At 37.1% G+C, this 16681-nt stretch overlaps 1 protein-coding gene across 1 annotated transcript in view; it reads left to right on the plus strand.

Annotated features, from left to right (window-relative positions):
• Nucleotides 1-4123, plus strand: part of LOC111142734 (ARP3 actin related protein 3 homolog) — a 59642-nt gene extending 55519 nt beyond the window's left edge. The window contains exons 11-12 of the mRNA XM_022496025.1: nucleotides 1534-1617; nucleotides 2899-4123. Of these exons, the coding sequence (XP_022351733.1) occupies nucleotides 1534-1617; nucleotides 2899-2994 (180 nt within the window). The 3' untranslated portion in view covers nucleotides 2995-4123. The remainder of the gene's footprint in view (nucleotides 1-1533; nucleotides 1618-2898) is intronic.
• The last annotated feature ends 12558 nt before the right edge of the window (nucleotides 4124-16681 follow it).

A 16681-nucleotide genomic window follows, 5' to 3' on the forward strand; every position in this document is an offset into this window, starting at 1 on the left:
TATGTAGCTATCATGTTTCTTATCAGACTTTGAACCACTGGTTTTAACATCCATTTCTCTTTTCTAAAATAGTTACCACTATGTGGTAGTTGCCAACTGGTATTTTGCAAATTCTGTTATTCCTTCTATGGTTTTTAGTCTCATTTTACTGTAAGGAAGAGTTTTCCCTTCTCATTCATTCATTCAGTAATACCTCTATAAAAATGTGATTTCTCATATTTTTCTTTAGGCTGTATCACTAATACCATTGCAATAAAATATTAACATATCAATACTATTAATATCTTTAATTTTGATGCTAAAATTTTCTCAGATTTGGCCAGTGGGAACCATTAAAGGTGGCTTTTTGTCCTTTTGATGTGGCCCTAGTATTCTTTAGGCTCTTGCTACTCCTTGACACAGCAGAACAATTCAGATTCATCTTGTACTTTCTGTTCTCCAATATTGGAATCAGCCTTTTTTTTTTTTTTTTTTTTCCCCCTTTCTGGAGACACCCTTGTTCGTTTTAGTGGAGAATGCTATTTAGGAAACACATTTTGGGGATTGCCTGGGTGGCTCAGTCCATTGTGTCTGCCTTCAGCTCAGGTCATGATCTCAGTGACCTGGGATGGAGCCCTGCATTGGGCTGCTTGCTCACCAGGGAGCCTGCTCCTCCCTCTTCCTGCCACTCCTCCTGCTTGTGCTCTCTCTTTCTCTTTCTCTGACAAATAAATAAATAAAATCTTAAAAAAAAAAAAAAGAACCAAATACTCATTGTTACTGAGGGTCACTGCCTTAGGCCTTCTTGGGAGTCAGAACTGGGAGGTGTTTGTGCACATGCATATACACACTCATCTGTATCCAGTTTTATATTTATATAAATTAAAAACTTAATTCATAGTGATACTGCTAGCTCCAGAATACCAGAAGTTCATTGTAGCCTTCCACTTTTCCGTATTTGTAATGCTATACTCTGACAGAAACAGTATATTTATGCTTTTGCTCAAACTGTAATACATATTATAGTGCTTTCAGAATTATTAATCCATACCACAGTGATAAAAATATTAACTGGAGTTCAATATTTACCTCATTTTTATCTTTTTAAACAAAAAGATAGGAAGAGGGAGGGAGAGTCCTAAGCAGACTCTGCCCTGAGCATGCCGGCCAAGGCGGGGCCAGGTCTCTTGACCCTGAGATCATGACCTTAGCTAAAACCCAAGAGTCAGAGGCTTAAACCACAGTGCTACCCAGTCACCCTACTTCGTTTTTATCTTAAGACAGAGGGCTAGTCATAATCCCGTGTTCAAAAGTTACTCGGGTTAGTCTCTTTCCCCACTTCAGTGTGGCTGTTACTACTTTTTAAAAATAAAATTAGCTTAATTTGTTTCTGTTGTATTCTATTTTGCTTTATATGCATCCTGCCTCTTTTGAATCCTGCCCATTTATTTACTTTTGAGTACACAGTTTTGTGTTACATACATTAACAGTTAAATGATACAGAAATTGTTACTTGAATTTACTATTGAACTGCTCTTGCTATGTCATTTTTAGCCAAAACCTATTGATGTACAAGTCATTACACACCACATGCAGCGATATGCAGTTTGGTTTGGAGGATCCATGCTGGCTTCCACGGTGAGATAAAGCTTCTATTTCAAATTTGATTTTTTTTTCCCAGAGAGAAGAAATTGCCAGTATATATTCAGTGTAGAATAACAAGGGAAATTTCTTTAAATTTATCTGCATATAGCTGTAGATTGCATGAGAAAGTTTTAAAATTAGAAACGTCTGTATGTACATAGTATTTTAAAATGTAGGTATTTGGATTTTAGTTTTTGCTTGCTTAGACAGTTTTTTAGGTGAACACTTAAGAGTTTTAAAACTAATTTGTAGGTAAAGTTCTTTTAATCTTGTGATGATACAGATATCAGAAGGTCATTGCTTTTTCTGTGCAAATATTTAAAAACATCAAGATCACTGCATAGAAAGTATGATGTTCAAAAGTTAGTAAAGGGAATTATTCTAAGGGCCATTTCCCCAAAACAAAACATCTTAAAACCTCTTTAAAAGATAATTTAACATCATTTGCCTATTAAATATCAGTGCTTTATCTTGTAGTACAGAATATTAAATAAGATGAAATTTTATCTGAATTACTGAAAATTACATAAATTTGGATTTTTAAAACCATTGAAAAATAAGAGGTAGTTACTTTCTTCCTTATTTTATCTTCCATTTGTTCCATATAACCTAATGAGTTTGTAAATTTGCCCTTAAGTTAAGGGAGAGAGAGCCTCTATCTATATCAGACCTTTATTGAGGAAACAATCTAGAAGTTTTTGTATTTGACTAAGAGGAGTTTATATTTTATTTTACTTTAAAAATTGTATCTATTTTAGAGAGTGAGAGAGAGTGACAGTGCGAGTGGGGAAGCAGAGGGGGAGAGAGAGAATCTGAAGCAGACTCCTCAGCGCTCAGCATGGAGCCCAATGCGGACTTGATCCCATGGCCTTGAGATCATTGACCTGAGCCTAGAGTCAGACACTTAACCAACTGCACCTCTTAGGTGCCCCTTATTTATATTTTAAATTAATGCTGCTTTTTTAGAATATTGATTTATTGTACAGTGTGGGGAAATCTCATCAGAATAGTTTGAGCTTTTGAGAATCAGTCTTCCAGTCCTCAGAATGTCAGAATCATGTTGAGGTAGGAGGATGTGTCTTAGGACATGTGTTAAATCCTGCTTTTCATTTCTGATAACTGTGTGTAGCTGATTTTTAAGTCACGGTTTCTAGAATTTTTAAGCTTCATTTAAATACCCAGATGGACTAATAGTAAACATTTTGTTCTATTTTAAAGCATTTTGAGAGTTGGTACACTTTTGACCTTTGTAAAAATACATGTTTTTATTTTCAGCCTGAGTTCTACCAAGTATGCCACACCAAAAAGGATTATGAAGAAATTGGACCTAGCATTTGTCGTCACAATCCAGTGTTTGGAGTCATGTCGTAAAATTGATTTCATAATTATCGGGGCTAGGGAGGTGGGGAAGAAATAATCTTTCTGATTACCTGTTTTGTCTGGATGGCTGGTTTTGAGGTTTTAAACCTGACTTGAAGTAAGAAGACCAAACATAATTATACAGGAATATTTTAATAAGTGTATCAACATGCGAATGTAGAGGAGAGCCAAAATGATTAAGTGTTTTTCTTTAGACTGAATATTTGAATCTTATGTGTAACAAAAAGAAGTGGGTTTTAGTTCTTTCTGTGCCCTGATATTTTGTATATTATTGAATTATCCAAGATTTGATGGGATTTATCGGTATGTAGATAGCTCTATAATGCTTGAGTTGTACACTTCTAAGTGTGCAATGCAAGAGCTTGTTTATATTTCATACTTTTTATACTTTGAGGAAAAAAGTCAAAGAAAAACTAGTATTTGAGGAGAAACAAGTGACCAAGTAAAGGATAAATTAAAAAAAAAAAAGCCTCCTGAGACTTGGCGTACACACACACTCATGGGATTCCAGTTATTACAAATGGCTTCCACCCCCTTGTACCCCCCAATGGTTTTCTTTGCAAGTGCTTTTGGAACTAAGAAGCTAGTATCTTGGATTAACTGATGCCCGCTAGTGCTTTCTGACTACTCGAACCCTGTTTCTTGCTTTAAAGGAAAAGTAAAGAGAAGACTGTTGGACCAGTACTGCAGTTCTGTAGTGTCATTTCTTATTAAAAGTAAATTTGATTACCAAAATTGGTATATTTAAAGCCTAACACCATTCTAATAAAGGCACAAATTTCTTTTTAATACTTGTTTCAAGCTCTTTAATCTCTTTATAAGTTAACTAATCTATTTTCTTCAAACCTCTGCTATAATTCTTTAAAATCACAACAATTGGTTAGCAAGCTGACTTTTTTATGTGCTCTAAACAAATAATTGTGAACTTTTAATATGTTGAGTGCTTTCATTTTGATAACTGGATCTCCATTTGATATTTTCATTTGTATAACTCATTTGCAGTCAGAAAATTTTTTTAGTGCCAGTCCCTGACATATCACGGAAAGTTAATTTTCTTTGCATTTTAAAATATCTGGATCATGAAGAAAAAGTGATGAAAATAAATTAAAACTGAATTACCTTTTCTAAAGTTTTTTTTTTTTTTTTTTTGTTTTTTTTTTTTTTTAAGAAGCAGTGTCATTCTATTTTGTGTTTATGTATCTTATAGGCTTTCTGTTTCTGTTGGAATAGTGGGATTCATTGAAATCTCTATAATGTGTATGGTAGAAAATACCTTGTGAACTTGAAATTTCACCAGTTATATTTATAGAAGAATAAAAATGGAAGATGTTTTTTAGGCATTAATGCCAGTGCACACTTGAACTTCATTATCCGTGAAAACGCACAGAGAATTAGTATACGTCTATCTAAAAGTTAAAGAACAAGTAAAGGGTCTTTGTTATTTGTGTTTAATATAAAGATAGAATTGAGGAGTAAACTTTAGATTTTATTTAAAATGAAGCAGGGTACTTAAAATTATATTAATCATTTCTGTGAAACTTTGGGAGTAAAGAACAGAGTGTATATCCTCTGGTAGTGATAGTGTCAGAATCAAAGATCTTATTTCCCCCCGCCTCACATAAAAAAAGTAGTTCATGAACATGTAAAGAAAAAAACTATTCAAACAGTACCAAAGAGTAGATAGTGAAAGTAGTTTTCTTTTTCACCCTAGTTTGTCCTATTTTCTCATTTCAGTTAGAAATGTCTTTTGTGTTTTTGTAATTCTGTGCATATAGAAAGAAGTATAACTCCCTTATTTTAGCACGAATTGGAGTTTGCTGCATATACTGTTCTTTATTCTGCTTTTCAAATCTTTTTTGATACAGAACTAAATGGATAAGCATTAAAGATTTCATCCTCCTGGTCCAATAAAGTATTATTAGCATTGCCTTAAATATGTCTTTTCCACCTAGTGTTATTGAATAGTGAGTAAGCTCAAAAGACATGTTTACAGAGCTACAGATTACAATCTCATGCATACTTATATAAAGATGTTAACTGATTCATTAAAAAAATGTGAATCAAGAAATTTCCTTTAAACTTACATATATTTTAGGGAAACAAGATTCAAACCTTTCCATATTTCTTGTTGGCCCTTTTGCTCTGCTTTTCTGGGACTGAGCTGTAGTATGAGAGAAACAGTGCTCTTCTTTACATCTTCCCTATTACTGTATATCATTTCTCAATTTACAGCACCTTTGGTTGTATATGTGTAGATTCTGGCCAAGATGAATTCAGATCTGTAACACTGCTTTGATACCAGGCTGCATGAGTGTGGTACATTGGAAAAGAGACCAGTGACTGAAATTTTTATTCTAGTTCTACAAATTGATGCTAGAACTCCTTCAACTTTTATTTTTGTTGTAATTATTAAAACATGGAAAATACAGTTGTATAATCCTCGACAAATTCTTCGAATTTTCTGGACCTTAATTCACTTTACATAGAAGGTGATATATGGATTAACAATGCAGTTTTTGTGATTTGTTAGAATTGATTCATTTGTGATAGTAAAGGTGTTTTCTGATGTCTCCATTTTAATAGGCAGAGCTTTGATCAATTGGGAAGTATTAATGGACAGAAATAAAGTAGATAATGGTTCTCTAGTTTGCCTACTCTTCAGTAAGCCGATTTTCACAACTTAATCTTTACCCATTAGTAAGTGGCATATACTGCAATTGATCACCTTCCTGTCTGCCTTCTTTTTTGGTAAAAAAGAACAATCCAGTATTGTTAAGGTCCACCAATATAATTTTTTGGTTTGTTTTCAAAGCTACTTGAACAAGTTGAAATAACTGTTCTTGCAGTTATTTGTAGAAATAGCTTCAGAAATAATATGAAGTATAGGGATAATAGGCTATTATATTGTTTATTTATTTATTTTCTACAGAGAAGTCCTAGAGAATATATCTACAAAATAGAAACTTTCTTCATTCAGATAACCATAAAGGTGGTTGATGAAATTATTTTAGTGTCATATGGTATTTGTGCTGTTGTAAAGAGTTGTTGTTCCTCTAAATACTGGACTAATCAGTCCATGATAAAGTCCAGTGTATTTCTGCTTTTGTTACCAGCTCAGCTTTGACTCCTGTGACCCTCTACTCCCTTACCTTGTTCATATCACCGTGCCTGGGTATCTCCGGTAGCCTGGTGCAGTCTCTGAAGCTGTTAGCACGTAGATTCTTGACTGGGGTTAATGTCACTAAATATATTACCTAAAGTACACAGAAACCAACATACTTAACAAATTTTCAGAGTGAAACCTCTACTTCTCTATGCCCTAGAGCATATTTCAGTGTAATAGCATGTAGCCTATACACTTGGCCATGGGCAGGTTTTTTTGCCTTTTTTTTTTTTTTTTAAAGATATAGTCTATTTTTTTTTGACAGAGAGAGAGCAGGGGGAGGGGCAGAAGGAGAATCAGCTTCCCTGCTGAGCAGGACTCTGGGATCATGACCTGAGCCGAAGCAGATGCCTAATGGACTGAACCACCCAGGTGCCCCGGCCATGGGCAGATTTGTCAGCAAGAAGTTATGTGAAACTCTCATAGCAAAACCTAAAAATAAGTACTTTGTTTTGTAATTAGGCCCATATCACATTTAAGCTGACCTTAAGAATTTTTAGATCTGTAGAAAGGTCTGGAGACTTGAGTGAAAAAGGATTTCTGCTATTCTTTGTTGATGAATCCTCAATATTGTTCATTCCTCTTCCATAGTATTTATTTGTCAGCATACCGGCACTTTATTGTAATGTGCTTGGTCTTAATAGAATCTTAACAGAAATAAATTGAAGTCTGTGGTTGTCTGTGGTACTCCCCATGCCATAACCCAGTTTAACTGATGCACTTGGAACTTGGAGCTGAATTAAATGAATTAAATAACACCTATTCAGTTTCAGAATTGTGTTAATCTTGCTCTAATGAATGCCGCAGCAGTAAAAAAGAAAAAAAAGGGTACGAAAATACAAATGAGTGATTTAGTAAAAATGGCAACTGAAGGAAAAAACTGAGAAAATTAAAAATTAGAAAAAAATTACTCTTACTTTGATTTAACAAATGATCCTTACTGTTTTTCAGCATTCCATCACTTTTGGTGACTTTTATACATTACATTAAAATTAAGGTGCTGAGTTGAAATGGTTTCACATTTGTTCAAACACTACAACTCATTTATACCACCCATGTACTGCATCAGGGTTTGGGCTCCCAATCCGAAGAGACATTTCTTGACTGCATATTGTGTTTCAGGCACTGTGTCTCATTATGAATAAAACTTTCTGCTCTGAGCTCAGAGGTTAGTGTAGTGATAAATACACAGAGGAGTGAGATTTCAGAGATGTCTTAATAAGCCTGGGATTTTTCTTCATAAAGATGATGGTGGTTGTTTTGAGGGGAAAAAACTACGGTAAAAGTTAAATGTGTGGCTGCAGTTTAAAATTAGTCTTTTATGTGTTCTTGGCATTCTTAAAACAATCAGAAATATTAAATCCAACAATAGTTGAAGAAAGTAATTACACAGTAGAGATCATTCTTAATTCATTTGGTATTTCTAGTGCCTTACATATTACCTGGCACATAGTAATGGTTCAGTAAATGTGTTTGATAAATGAATGGATGAGTGAATATAAAATCCATCCTTCATTTTGAAATTAAAACTTTGAATTGTGTATATACTTTTTGGTCCTTTAAAAGATAACCCATATTTATCAAGAAAGTAAAAATTACTATATTTTTCTGTTTCTCTAGATTTTATCTTAAAACAGTGATATTCTGTATAAAACAGTGGAGGATTATTAAGTGATCATAAATTTTCTGAAGTGAGTCTTCAGTAATTCTTCATCTAGTTTATGGTCATTTTAAAATCTTTGTAATATAATGTGCACTCTAAATCTGAGCATTGTACAGTGCTAACTGAAATGCTTTGAAATGTTTGGTACCATTCACTATCAGCAGTAGGAACTCTACTAATTTCTAGCTTTGCTTTTGTTGACCAGTTTTTTTTTTTTTTTAAAGATTTTTATTTTATTTGTCAGAGAGAGAGCGAGCACAGGCAGACAGAGTGGCAGGCAGAGGGAGAAGCAGGCTCCCCACAGAACAAGGAGCCCGATGTGGGACTCGATCCCAGGACGCCGGGATCATGACCTGAGCCAAAGGCAGTTGCTTAACCAACTGAGCCACCCAGGCGTCCCATGTTGACCAGTTTTGATTCTCTCTTATCCAGATCCCATTTTGAGATATATTAGAGATGATGACTTAAATCAAAACTTTCTCCATTTTCTTTTCTTTTTTTATTTGAGAGAGCATGAGAATTGGGAGGGGTAAAGGGTGAGGGAGAACAGGTTCCCCACTGAGTAGGGAAGAGATGCGGGCTCAATCCCCAGGATCCTGAAATCATGACCTTAACTGAAGGCATACGCTTAACCAACTGAGCCACCCAGGTGCCCCCAAATTTCCTCCCATTTTCAATGAATGAGAATCATTGGTACGGTGGATTGTTCCTCTTTCTTGGAGGTCTTATTAGAAAGTTGATACTGGAATTGAGAGTACATCCTTTTTCTTACTAAGAGTACATAGTATCTTTTACAAACAAATTAAAAATGTTCAGAGGGTTGTGCAATAAGAAAATATGAGATTCCTGTTTTGGTGCAATAATGCTTAATTGGGATCTCTTGTACATTTTTGGGATGACCAAAGTACTTTACAGAGCAGTTCTATTTGAACAGACTTTCCCAAGACATTGAACAGTGAGTAAGAATTTGGTAGATGGAAAGTAGGTAGGGAAGATATTTTAGTATGGGAGAAGCAGCCTGAATAACAATTAGTGATTATGGTCTGGGTGAGTGTGTTGTGACTTTAGTATGCAAGTTGGAAATAGTGGTGGGTTGCAATGGGGATGTCTGCTGTCCTCACACATGGACTGAAAAAAGTGGATGTGGTTAAGATTGAGACCACTCATGCAAACAACTGACATCAGTAATGTGGAATTTTCAGAGTTTGGTCTAGTCCTAATCACATTTTACAGATGAGGGAAGACAACTGATACTGTAAGTGACTTGGCAAAGGCCATATTAGTAGTTAGGGGCAGAATAGGACTTATTAGTAATTATTTTTATGTTTTGTTTATATGGAATAGCATATGGTTTATTAAGTAGTTTTCTCAAAATTAGGCAGTGAGCCATTTAGTTGGGAGAGCTGATCTCATTGTTGTGGTAGATGCTGCTGATGCGAGGGAGCTATCAAATGACCTTAAATGTGTCTACCAAATCATGCATGATGTCCACAGTTAGCAGACTAAAGTGCTGAGCTAATAGCAGGAGGCAAAAACTCAGTAAATCTGTTGGAGACTGAACTGAATGTTATGAGGAAATGATCTCTTTTAAAAAAGGAGAAAGAAAAAGACCGCTCTTCATACAGAACAACCTCTGAAATATTGAACTGTCGTGATCTAGGCCAAGTAGTGTATTCGAGCTCTTGCACATTTTGGCCGTGTCTCTCCAGATTAGCTAGACTAAGGTACCTAGTAGCAGATCTACTGAAAATTAAACTTGCCAGTGACATAACTGGATTTTTATTAATTAGAAAGTACCTGAATTGGTTTTAAAGACTGGGAAAGCATCTTTAGGCTACAGATAAAAGTGAACTTTGTGATAATGTTATGAAATACAATTCTTGGCATGTGGCAAGTGCTCAAATATTTGTTGAAAAAAGTTCTGGATTAAAAAGACACTTGTGAAAATGGTGTTTTTGATCCTCTTACTGTTTTGATAGTAATTAAGAATACTTATGATATAGGCAGGGTGATAATCTATTTTTAAAATAGGTCACATGTTTGGGGTACCTGGGTGGCTTAGTTGGTTGAGCGTCCAACTCTGATTTCAGCTTGGGTTATGAACTCAGGGTTGAGGGATTGAGCCCTGTGTCAGGCTCCACACTGAGCAGAGGAACCTGCTTGGGATTCTCTTTCCCTCTCTTAAAATCACATTTGGCACAAATTAAAATTCTGTTTACATATCCATTTGTAGCTATCTTTTAAAAATTCATCCCTTTCAAGATGGTCCATTGAAAAAATGGTTCAATCCTTATACGAATGTATGTTTTAATAAACTCAAGATCAGTAATCTGCTAATGAACTCATATTTGGATTACATTTGAATTGTATGTCTGTGGATTCACCTGCCTCTAATATTTCTCCCAGAAGGAATTGGGTTATTTGATCTGAACAGCACTAAATTTTTCTACCTATATTTTCCTTCACCATTATAAAAGTTGCAACTTTATGAACATTATTTTTTAGGGCACTTGCAGCATGAACGGAAATGGTTTTAAGTACCCCCCACACCTCCTCCCAGGAGAGCGAAGTGACTTCTTAAACTCCCAGGTAGAAGAATTTTCATTCAGGCATTAGCATTCTAGTAGTAGTCTTGAAATTTTCACAAAGAAGACAATGATTTTTTTCAGAGACATTTAGCAAGAGAAGAATGGAAAGGCAGATGTGGCTTTTGAGTTTTGAATCTTTCAGTCCATCCACTAGATGTCTCTCTTTTCTCCCCTCATCTGTAAATGAATATATTCCAATTAAATTTGCTCCTGTCAAAAGCAAGTTGGATCTGAGTTATGGAAGTAACACATTTCATGTTCCCGTTTAAATGCTGTTTCATGCCATTTTCAGCAACATACCCATGATTTCAATAAAAACAAAGATGTTCCTTAGGTTGTGACAGTAAGTTAGTGTAATTTATTTATTGAGCAGTATCAGTTTGGAACCTTTAATATGCTAAACACTTTTCAAGGTGTGTGGGGATATAATAGGCAAAACAGACATGTTTTTGCCTCCTAGAACTTTAAAAGAATGTTCAGGCCACAGCAAAATATACTAAAACTGCAATATGACAACCATCATCATTTATATTCTTGTGTTAAGGAAAGCCAGAAAAGGAAAGGGGTTGGGTAACATTTTAACCCTTTTTTTATGCTTTAAGTTTAGTTTTTAGTAGTACTTCCTAGGGGTACCTGGGTAGCTCATTCATTGTCTACCTTTGCTTCAGGTCATGATCCCAGGGTCCTGGGATCGAGCCCTGTGTTGGGCTCCCTGCACAAGACACCTGCTTCTCCCTCTCCCACTCCCCCTGCTTGTGTTCCCTCTCTCCCTGCCTCTCTGTCAAATAAATAAAATCTTAAAAAAAAAATAGTCCTTACTAGTGTTCTCCATATTTCTCTAAGGTTAGACTTTGTACAATTTCTCTTTAGTGATAGGGATCATTGAAAAGATGCAGAGTTTGATTGCAGAGTCAACAAAGAAATGGAAGGTGGATTTCCTTCCCTTACTATGAAGGTACATGGACATGATAATTGCCTTTAATTTATCATGCAGATAGCAGGCAACAATCAGCTTAATGTCCCACATTTTCCTATTAATATATTCAGTGTAAATGAAGGTTCTTTTCTGGAAACAAAGTTTAAAACTATTACTGCTTTGCAACATGTGATGTAGAACTCCATGAGTTGTTTTACATGTATTGAACTGAACCTTGGGTGACAGTATGAATTGGTTTAGTCAGTTGCTCTTACTGCTGTAGCAGAGAACTAACCACAGGCAGTCTGGTCCTGAGAAACTTGAACTTTGGGATGGGAGAGGATTGTGGTTTTGGTTCCAGAATATATTAACTCAGGATTCTCCCCTCCTCTATTATATATTCTAGTAATTTATTGTTTAGTGATTTCCCAAAGAAAATCTCAACTTTTTTTTTGTCCTAACTGATGAATGTCTTAACAATTAAAACAAAAACTGAGAATTTATGGTGTTCTGAGACCTAACAGTTGTGTCCTCTGGGTTGCTTGTGTTCTTGGCTAGATAATGGCCTATTCCCAAGAAGCTTTCCTGCTTGGGTCTGTTATGGTCTCAAAAGTGAGTGACATAACAATAGCAGAAGGAAGTGATTAAAGGTTAAGTGGATATGGGGCATTTTAGCCCAAGTAGTAAATTAACTGGTTATACTTTATCAAACAAGCATTTTTCTCTTTTCTATGTGCTATTATGTTCTTCTAGAGCATCCTCATAAACCTCAAAATGAACTGAACACAAGCCAAAGCTGACTCTTAACCGTGACCCCCCCCCCGCCTCAATGTCCCTTGGCTGTTCTGAGTTTGGGGGATGGTGATTCAGATTGAGATCAAAGCTCCCTGAAACTAAGTACAAATGTTTTGAGAAAATGGAATAAATGTCCCATGTATTGTTTTGTGCATAAGTATTTTAGTTGGCCTTGAGTTACTTTACAGTGGGAGAACTTGAAGATTACACCAGGCCAGAGACCCCCTGACTCTAAAACACAGCTATAGTAATACACGTGTCATGTTGCTCCTTACCTCAAAAGGGGGCTCCACATGTTGAATGAAAACAAAGCAGTCTTTTTTTAGGGAGAGGTATTGCTGACATTTATCATTGCTACCTCTGAACCCGTGTCTTAAGCACCCCAAGATGAATGCCGGTTCTCCCAGATGTGGCTGATCATCAGGACATGGAAGAACTCTTGGTAAGGAATGTTCTTTAAGAATGGTTTTCATGGGGCACCTGGGTGGCTCAGTGGGTCAAAGCCTCTGCCTTCGGCTCAGGTCAGGATCCCAGGGTCCTGGGATCGAGCCCCACATCGGACTCTCTGCTCAGCAGGGAGCCTGCTTCCTCCTCTCTCTCTCTGCCTGCCTCTCTGCCTACTTGTAATCTCTGTCTGTCAAATAAATAAATAAAATCTTTAAAAAAATTGTTTTCATTTAGTAATCTCAATGTTGACGTGGACTCTTGCTTATAATTTGGTGCAAAGCAGAACTGCATTATGAGATGGGAATTGTGGCATTCACCAAATCCTCATAAGTTTACCCTAGAATTATTAAATGCATAGGAAGATTATAGTGTCATTTCTTTAGGTCTTGTGAACAACAACTTTTTGTACTGCTTGCTCTCTGGTTTCTACCCACTAGGCCAATTTACAAACAAGTTGAACTGTGTTAACATTTCATGATGAGAGGAAGTGGAAAGTGATCCTATGACACAAAAGCCCTTTACTTAAGGGGTACTTCGGGGTTAAGAACAGTTTTCCACTCCAAATAGTTTCATTGTGTTCTCTATAATGGGTGTGATTGTTTAATGATGACATATTTGAACTAAGATCATTGAACAGACATTACTTGAACAAATAAAAACTTGACAGGCTATGCCTTTTTAAGCAATTATGTATGCCTAGGGCAGGATAAGATAGAAAAAGCTGATTACTGTCACCATTCATAAAAGAGCAAAATCTGAATGATGCAGATTTGAAAGTACACTGTTCATGTGGCAGAAGGCTAACCCATGTGCCTAGCTCTCTGTTTCTTTTGCAGGTTCTTTTTCTAGGTGCATCTTTGCTAAATGGATTCCTGTTGAAATCCTGTTAACTGTTTCTTCCAGCTGAGGAGGAATGGCCTGCCTTGTTTTGCAAGTGGGAGGTTTTTTTGTTGCTAGAAGAAATTCCTAACCTGCTACTTAATGTCCCCTGATCTTAGTTTTGCTTGGGCCTGATGTGCCCTCATTGATGAAGTTGAAATACTGCTATTTCTTGGTAATCAAATCCAGAAAATATTTTTGGGCACCCAGCGACCACATCAGAGACACCTGCTAGCCCTTGGTGGGTACACAACACTTTGCATTTGTAGTCTAGCTTGGAGACCGCTCTGAAGGTTACTAACGAAAATGCGAGGCAATGTGTGTTTTGAGTTGTCATGGAGGTGAGAAAGTAAAAATTAGCTCAGACTAAGAAAATCTAAATCTGCCTTGCCCTGCCATCAGACACAGATAAAGCCAACTGCAGTTAACAGGAAAACATAATTTTCCCAAGGACATGCTGTAGCTGTACCCTGTCAGAACAACTCCCTTCCAGTGTCTACTGCTTTTTCACTCCGAGGAACTTTGTTCTTTAAAATCAGACTGTCAGAAATTGTGCTGTTTGAAATGACACTGGTAAGAATGAAACATCCACTTTTAATATAATTTACTTTGATCCAGAGAAGTTGCCTCGGTTTCCAACAAGGCACAGAGCTACAGATGAGAGGTTTTGGGACATAGCACTTCACATCTAAACTTTAGTTTCCAAGGTTATGTTCCCCTTGGTCCACTTGCAGTCCAGATCTGATGTCTAGCCCTCTATTTTCAGCCGTGCTTTACTCTGAGCCTATTGCAGAGCTAATTTGTTTCATTTTTTTGTTTGAATACCTCACCCCAGATCTTATAATTTCCACCTTTCCTCAATGTGCTGCATCCTTCATAGTAATGGGTCAATAAACTTGACTTTGTCAGAGGAAAAGTGTTGATTTTTCCCTGAAGTCTTAGGCTGATGGCCTAGGACAGAAGTGCATTAAAAGTGCAAAGCACAGTAAGATCCAGAAGCTGATTTTAACTGAGTGTTCAGGAACACGTCAAGAAGGCAGTTGTATTAATGATTTACTAGGTGTCACTCTTTAACAGTTTATTTGGTATTACAGATTTGAGACCACGTAAACTTTCTTCTTTTTGACAATTCCAGTTTTGGGATTTTTTTTTCCATTTTTTTTTCCATTTTACAGTTTTCATTAGCATTAAATATATGTGTATGTGTAATGTATTTACGTAAGATGTACATTACATATAGTCCAGTGTTGTTTTTTTTTCACTTTTATGATTTTATATGTAGATACTTTACTTCCACAAAAGTAGCATCTCTTTTTGGAGGGTAGTCTGGCTGCTTAAAATTTCACCTGAATTTTTTTCAGTGTTGGCTAGTGTTGTACATACAGTAGATGCTCAATAAATACTTTCCACATTGAATCAAGGAAGCTTTGTGTCTTAGCTGTTTCTTTGATACTTCCACGAAGTTTGAAAGAAGCAGACTGTGGTATCTTCTTCACAATTCCACCTCTACCTTACAACGTACAAATTATCCTTAGGCAATGAGGCGCTGAGCAGTTGAAGCTTTTTATGGCTCCGTTTGTCTGCAGCCACCTAAATGTCAATGGATAGATGTGTTTGTCATAATGTGTGGTAAGTGGAAATAAGCCCCGTTAGCAGCATCATTAGAGATAAATAGATGCGCAGGAACTCAAAGAGATGATCAGCTGTCAGGTTCCACTCTGAGGAAATAACAATGTCATTTGCATTTGAAAATGTGCAGAAGTAAATGCACAATTCCTCACCTCAACCTGATTTGTTTTTCAGACCTCTGCGTATTTACTTTTGTTCATCCACAACTTCAGTTGAAGAAGAGTGAACTAAACCATCGATTAAAAATAGCTCAGGAAAACCACTGAAGACATTATTAGATTTGAATGTAGCAGCATTGAAAGCACAGTCTCAATTACTCCAGTGCCTTCCCCCTGGGCCTTGCCCTTTATGTAGGGGACTGGTGGGGAATCGGAAATCTCTGCCTCTCAGAGCCTGGGAAGGGGTATGTGTCATTGATATGCCAATACCCATACCTCTAACCCCTAGCATTTCCCCCCGTCTTTCTGCCGTGCCCTTCGCAGTGGAGAGCCTCTGTCCTCAGGAGGTCTCCTCCTGTAGTTGAAAGAGGACGTTGATGTTGCAGGCTTCACATCCAGACATAATCAAATCCAGCATCAAAAGAGCCCCTCTCGTCCTGGGTGGTTGTTTAATTTTAAGAGAGGAAAATTTCCTGCAAGCTTCTCAGAAGAGCTCTCCTTATGTCTCAATGATCAGAGTTACCACGTATGTCTGTCCTAAGTGGGGTGGATTTCAGTGACTGGCTTAGTGGGAGACAAGCGGAGGAATGTGACTTACTGAAACAAATGTGGCGGTTTGGAAGGGGTGTGTGTGCCTGCGTGTTTGGTGGTTAGGTACACGTGCAACCCTGTCTGCTGCTCTCAGCAGAGCAGGGATTCGAACCCAGTCTGTCTCATCCCAAAGCCCGGGTGTGTCTTCCTCCCCAAGCTCACATGTGGATGAGGGTTTCCTGCGTGTGGTTCTTAAGAAAAACATGACTGGGGGCACCTGGGTGGCTCAGTGGGTTAAGCCTCTGCCTTCGGCTCAGGTCATGATCTCAGGGTCCTGGGATTGAGCCCCTCATTGGGCTCTCTGCTCAGCAGGGAGCCTGCTTCCCTCTTTCTCTCTGCCTCTCTGCCTACTTGTGATCAATCAATCTCTGTCAAATAAAATTTTAAAAAAAGAAAAGAACATGACTGGAACAAATCCCAATTTTTGAGAAGTTTGCACTTGTAATTATATTTGGGTTATGTAAGTATTAAAGTATTGAAGTGTTCACTTTCTCTCAACATTAGCCAAGTGGTGTGTGGAACAACAGTGGTCATGAATGTGACCCACCACCTCCACCCCCCCAGCAACAGGGCAGCAGCATTTAAAACAATTCCTCCGACTGGTGTTAGTGTTTTATAGTGTCCCTCTTGCTCTGTCCTTACTGAGAAGTGCTGGCTACTGAGTTTGGGAAGGTAGACAGATTAAGGAGGCCCTTGAATTTCAGGCTAAGGGATATAGACTTTTTTTTTTCCTGCTCCAAGGAATATAGAGTCATTGAAGATTTTAGCCACAGGAAGACATGAACCTGACTGCAATTTAGGGAAACTAATCTGTCAAAGTAGGTAAGCATTGAGAGAAATATAAGAGGT

The sequence above is a fragment of the Enhydra lutris genome, unplaced genomic scaffold, assembly GCF_002288905.1.
Source record: "Enhydra lutris kenyoni isolate GAN:26980312 unplaced genomic scaffold, ASM228890v2 scaffoldscaffold1, whole genome shotgun sequence".
Lineage (NCBI taxonomy): Eukaryota > Metazoa > Chordata > Mammalia > Carnivora > Mustelidae > Enhydra > Enhydra lutris.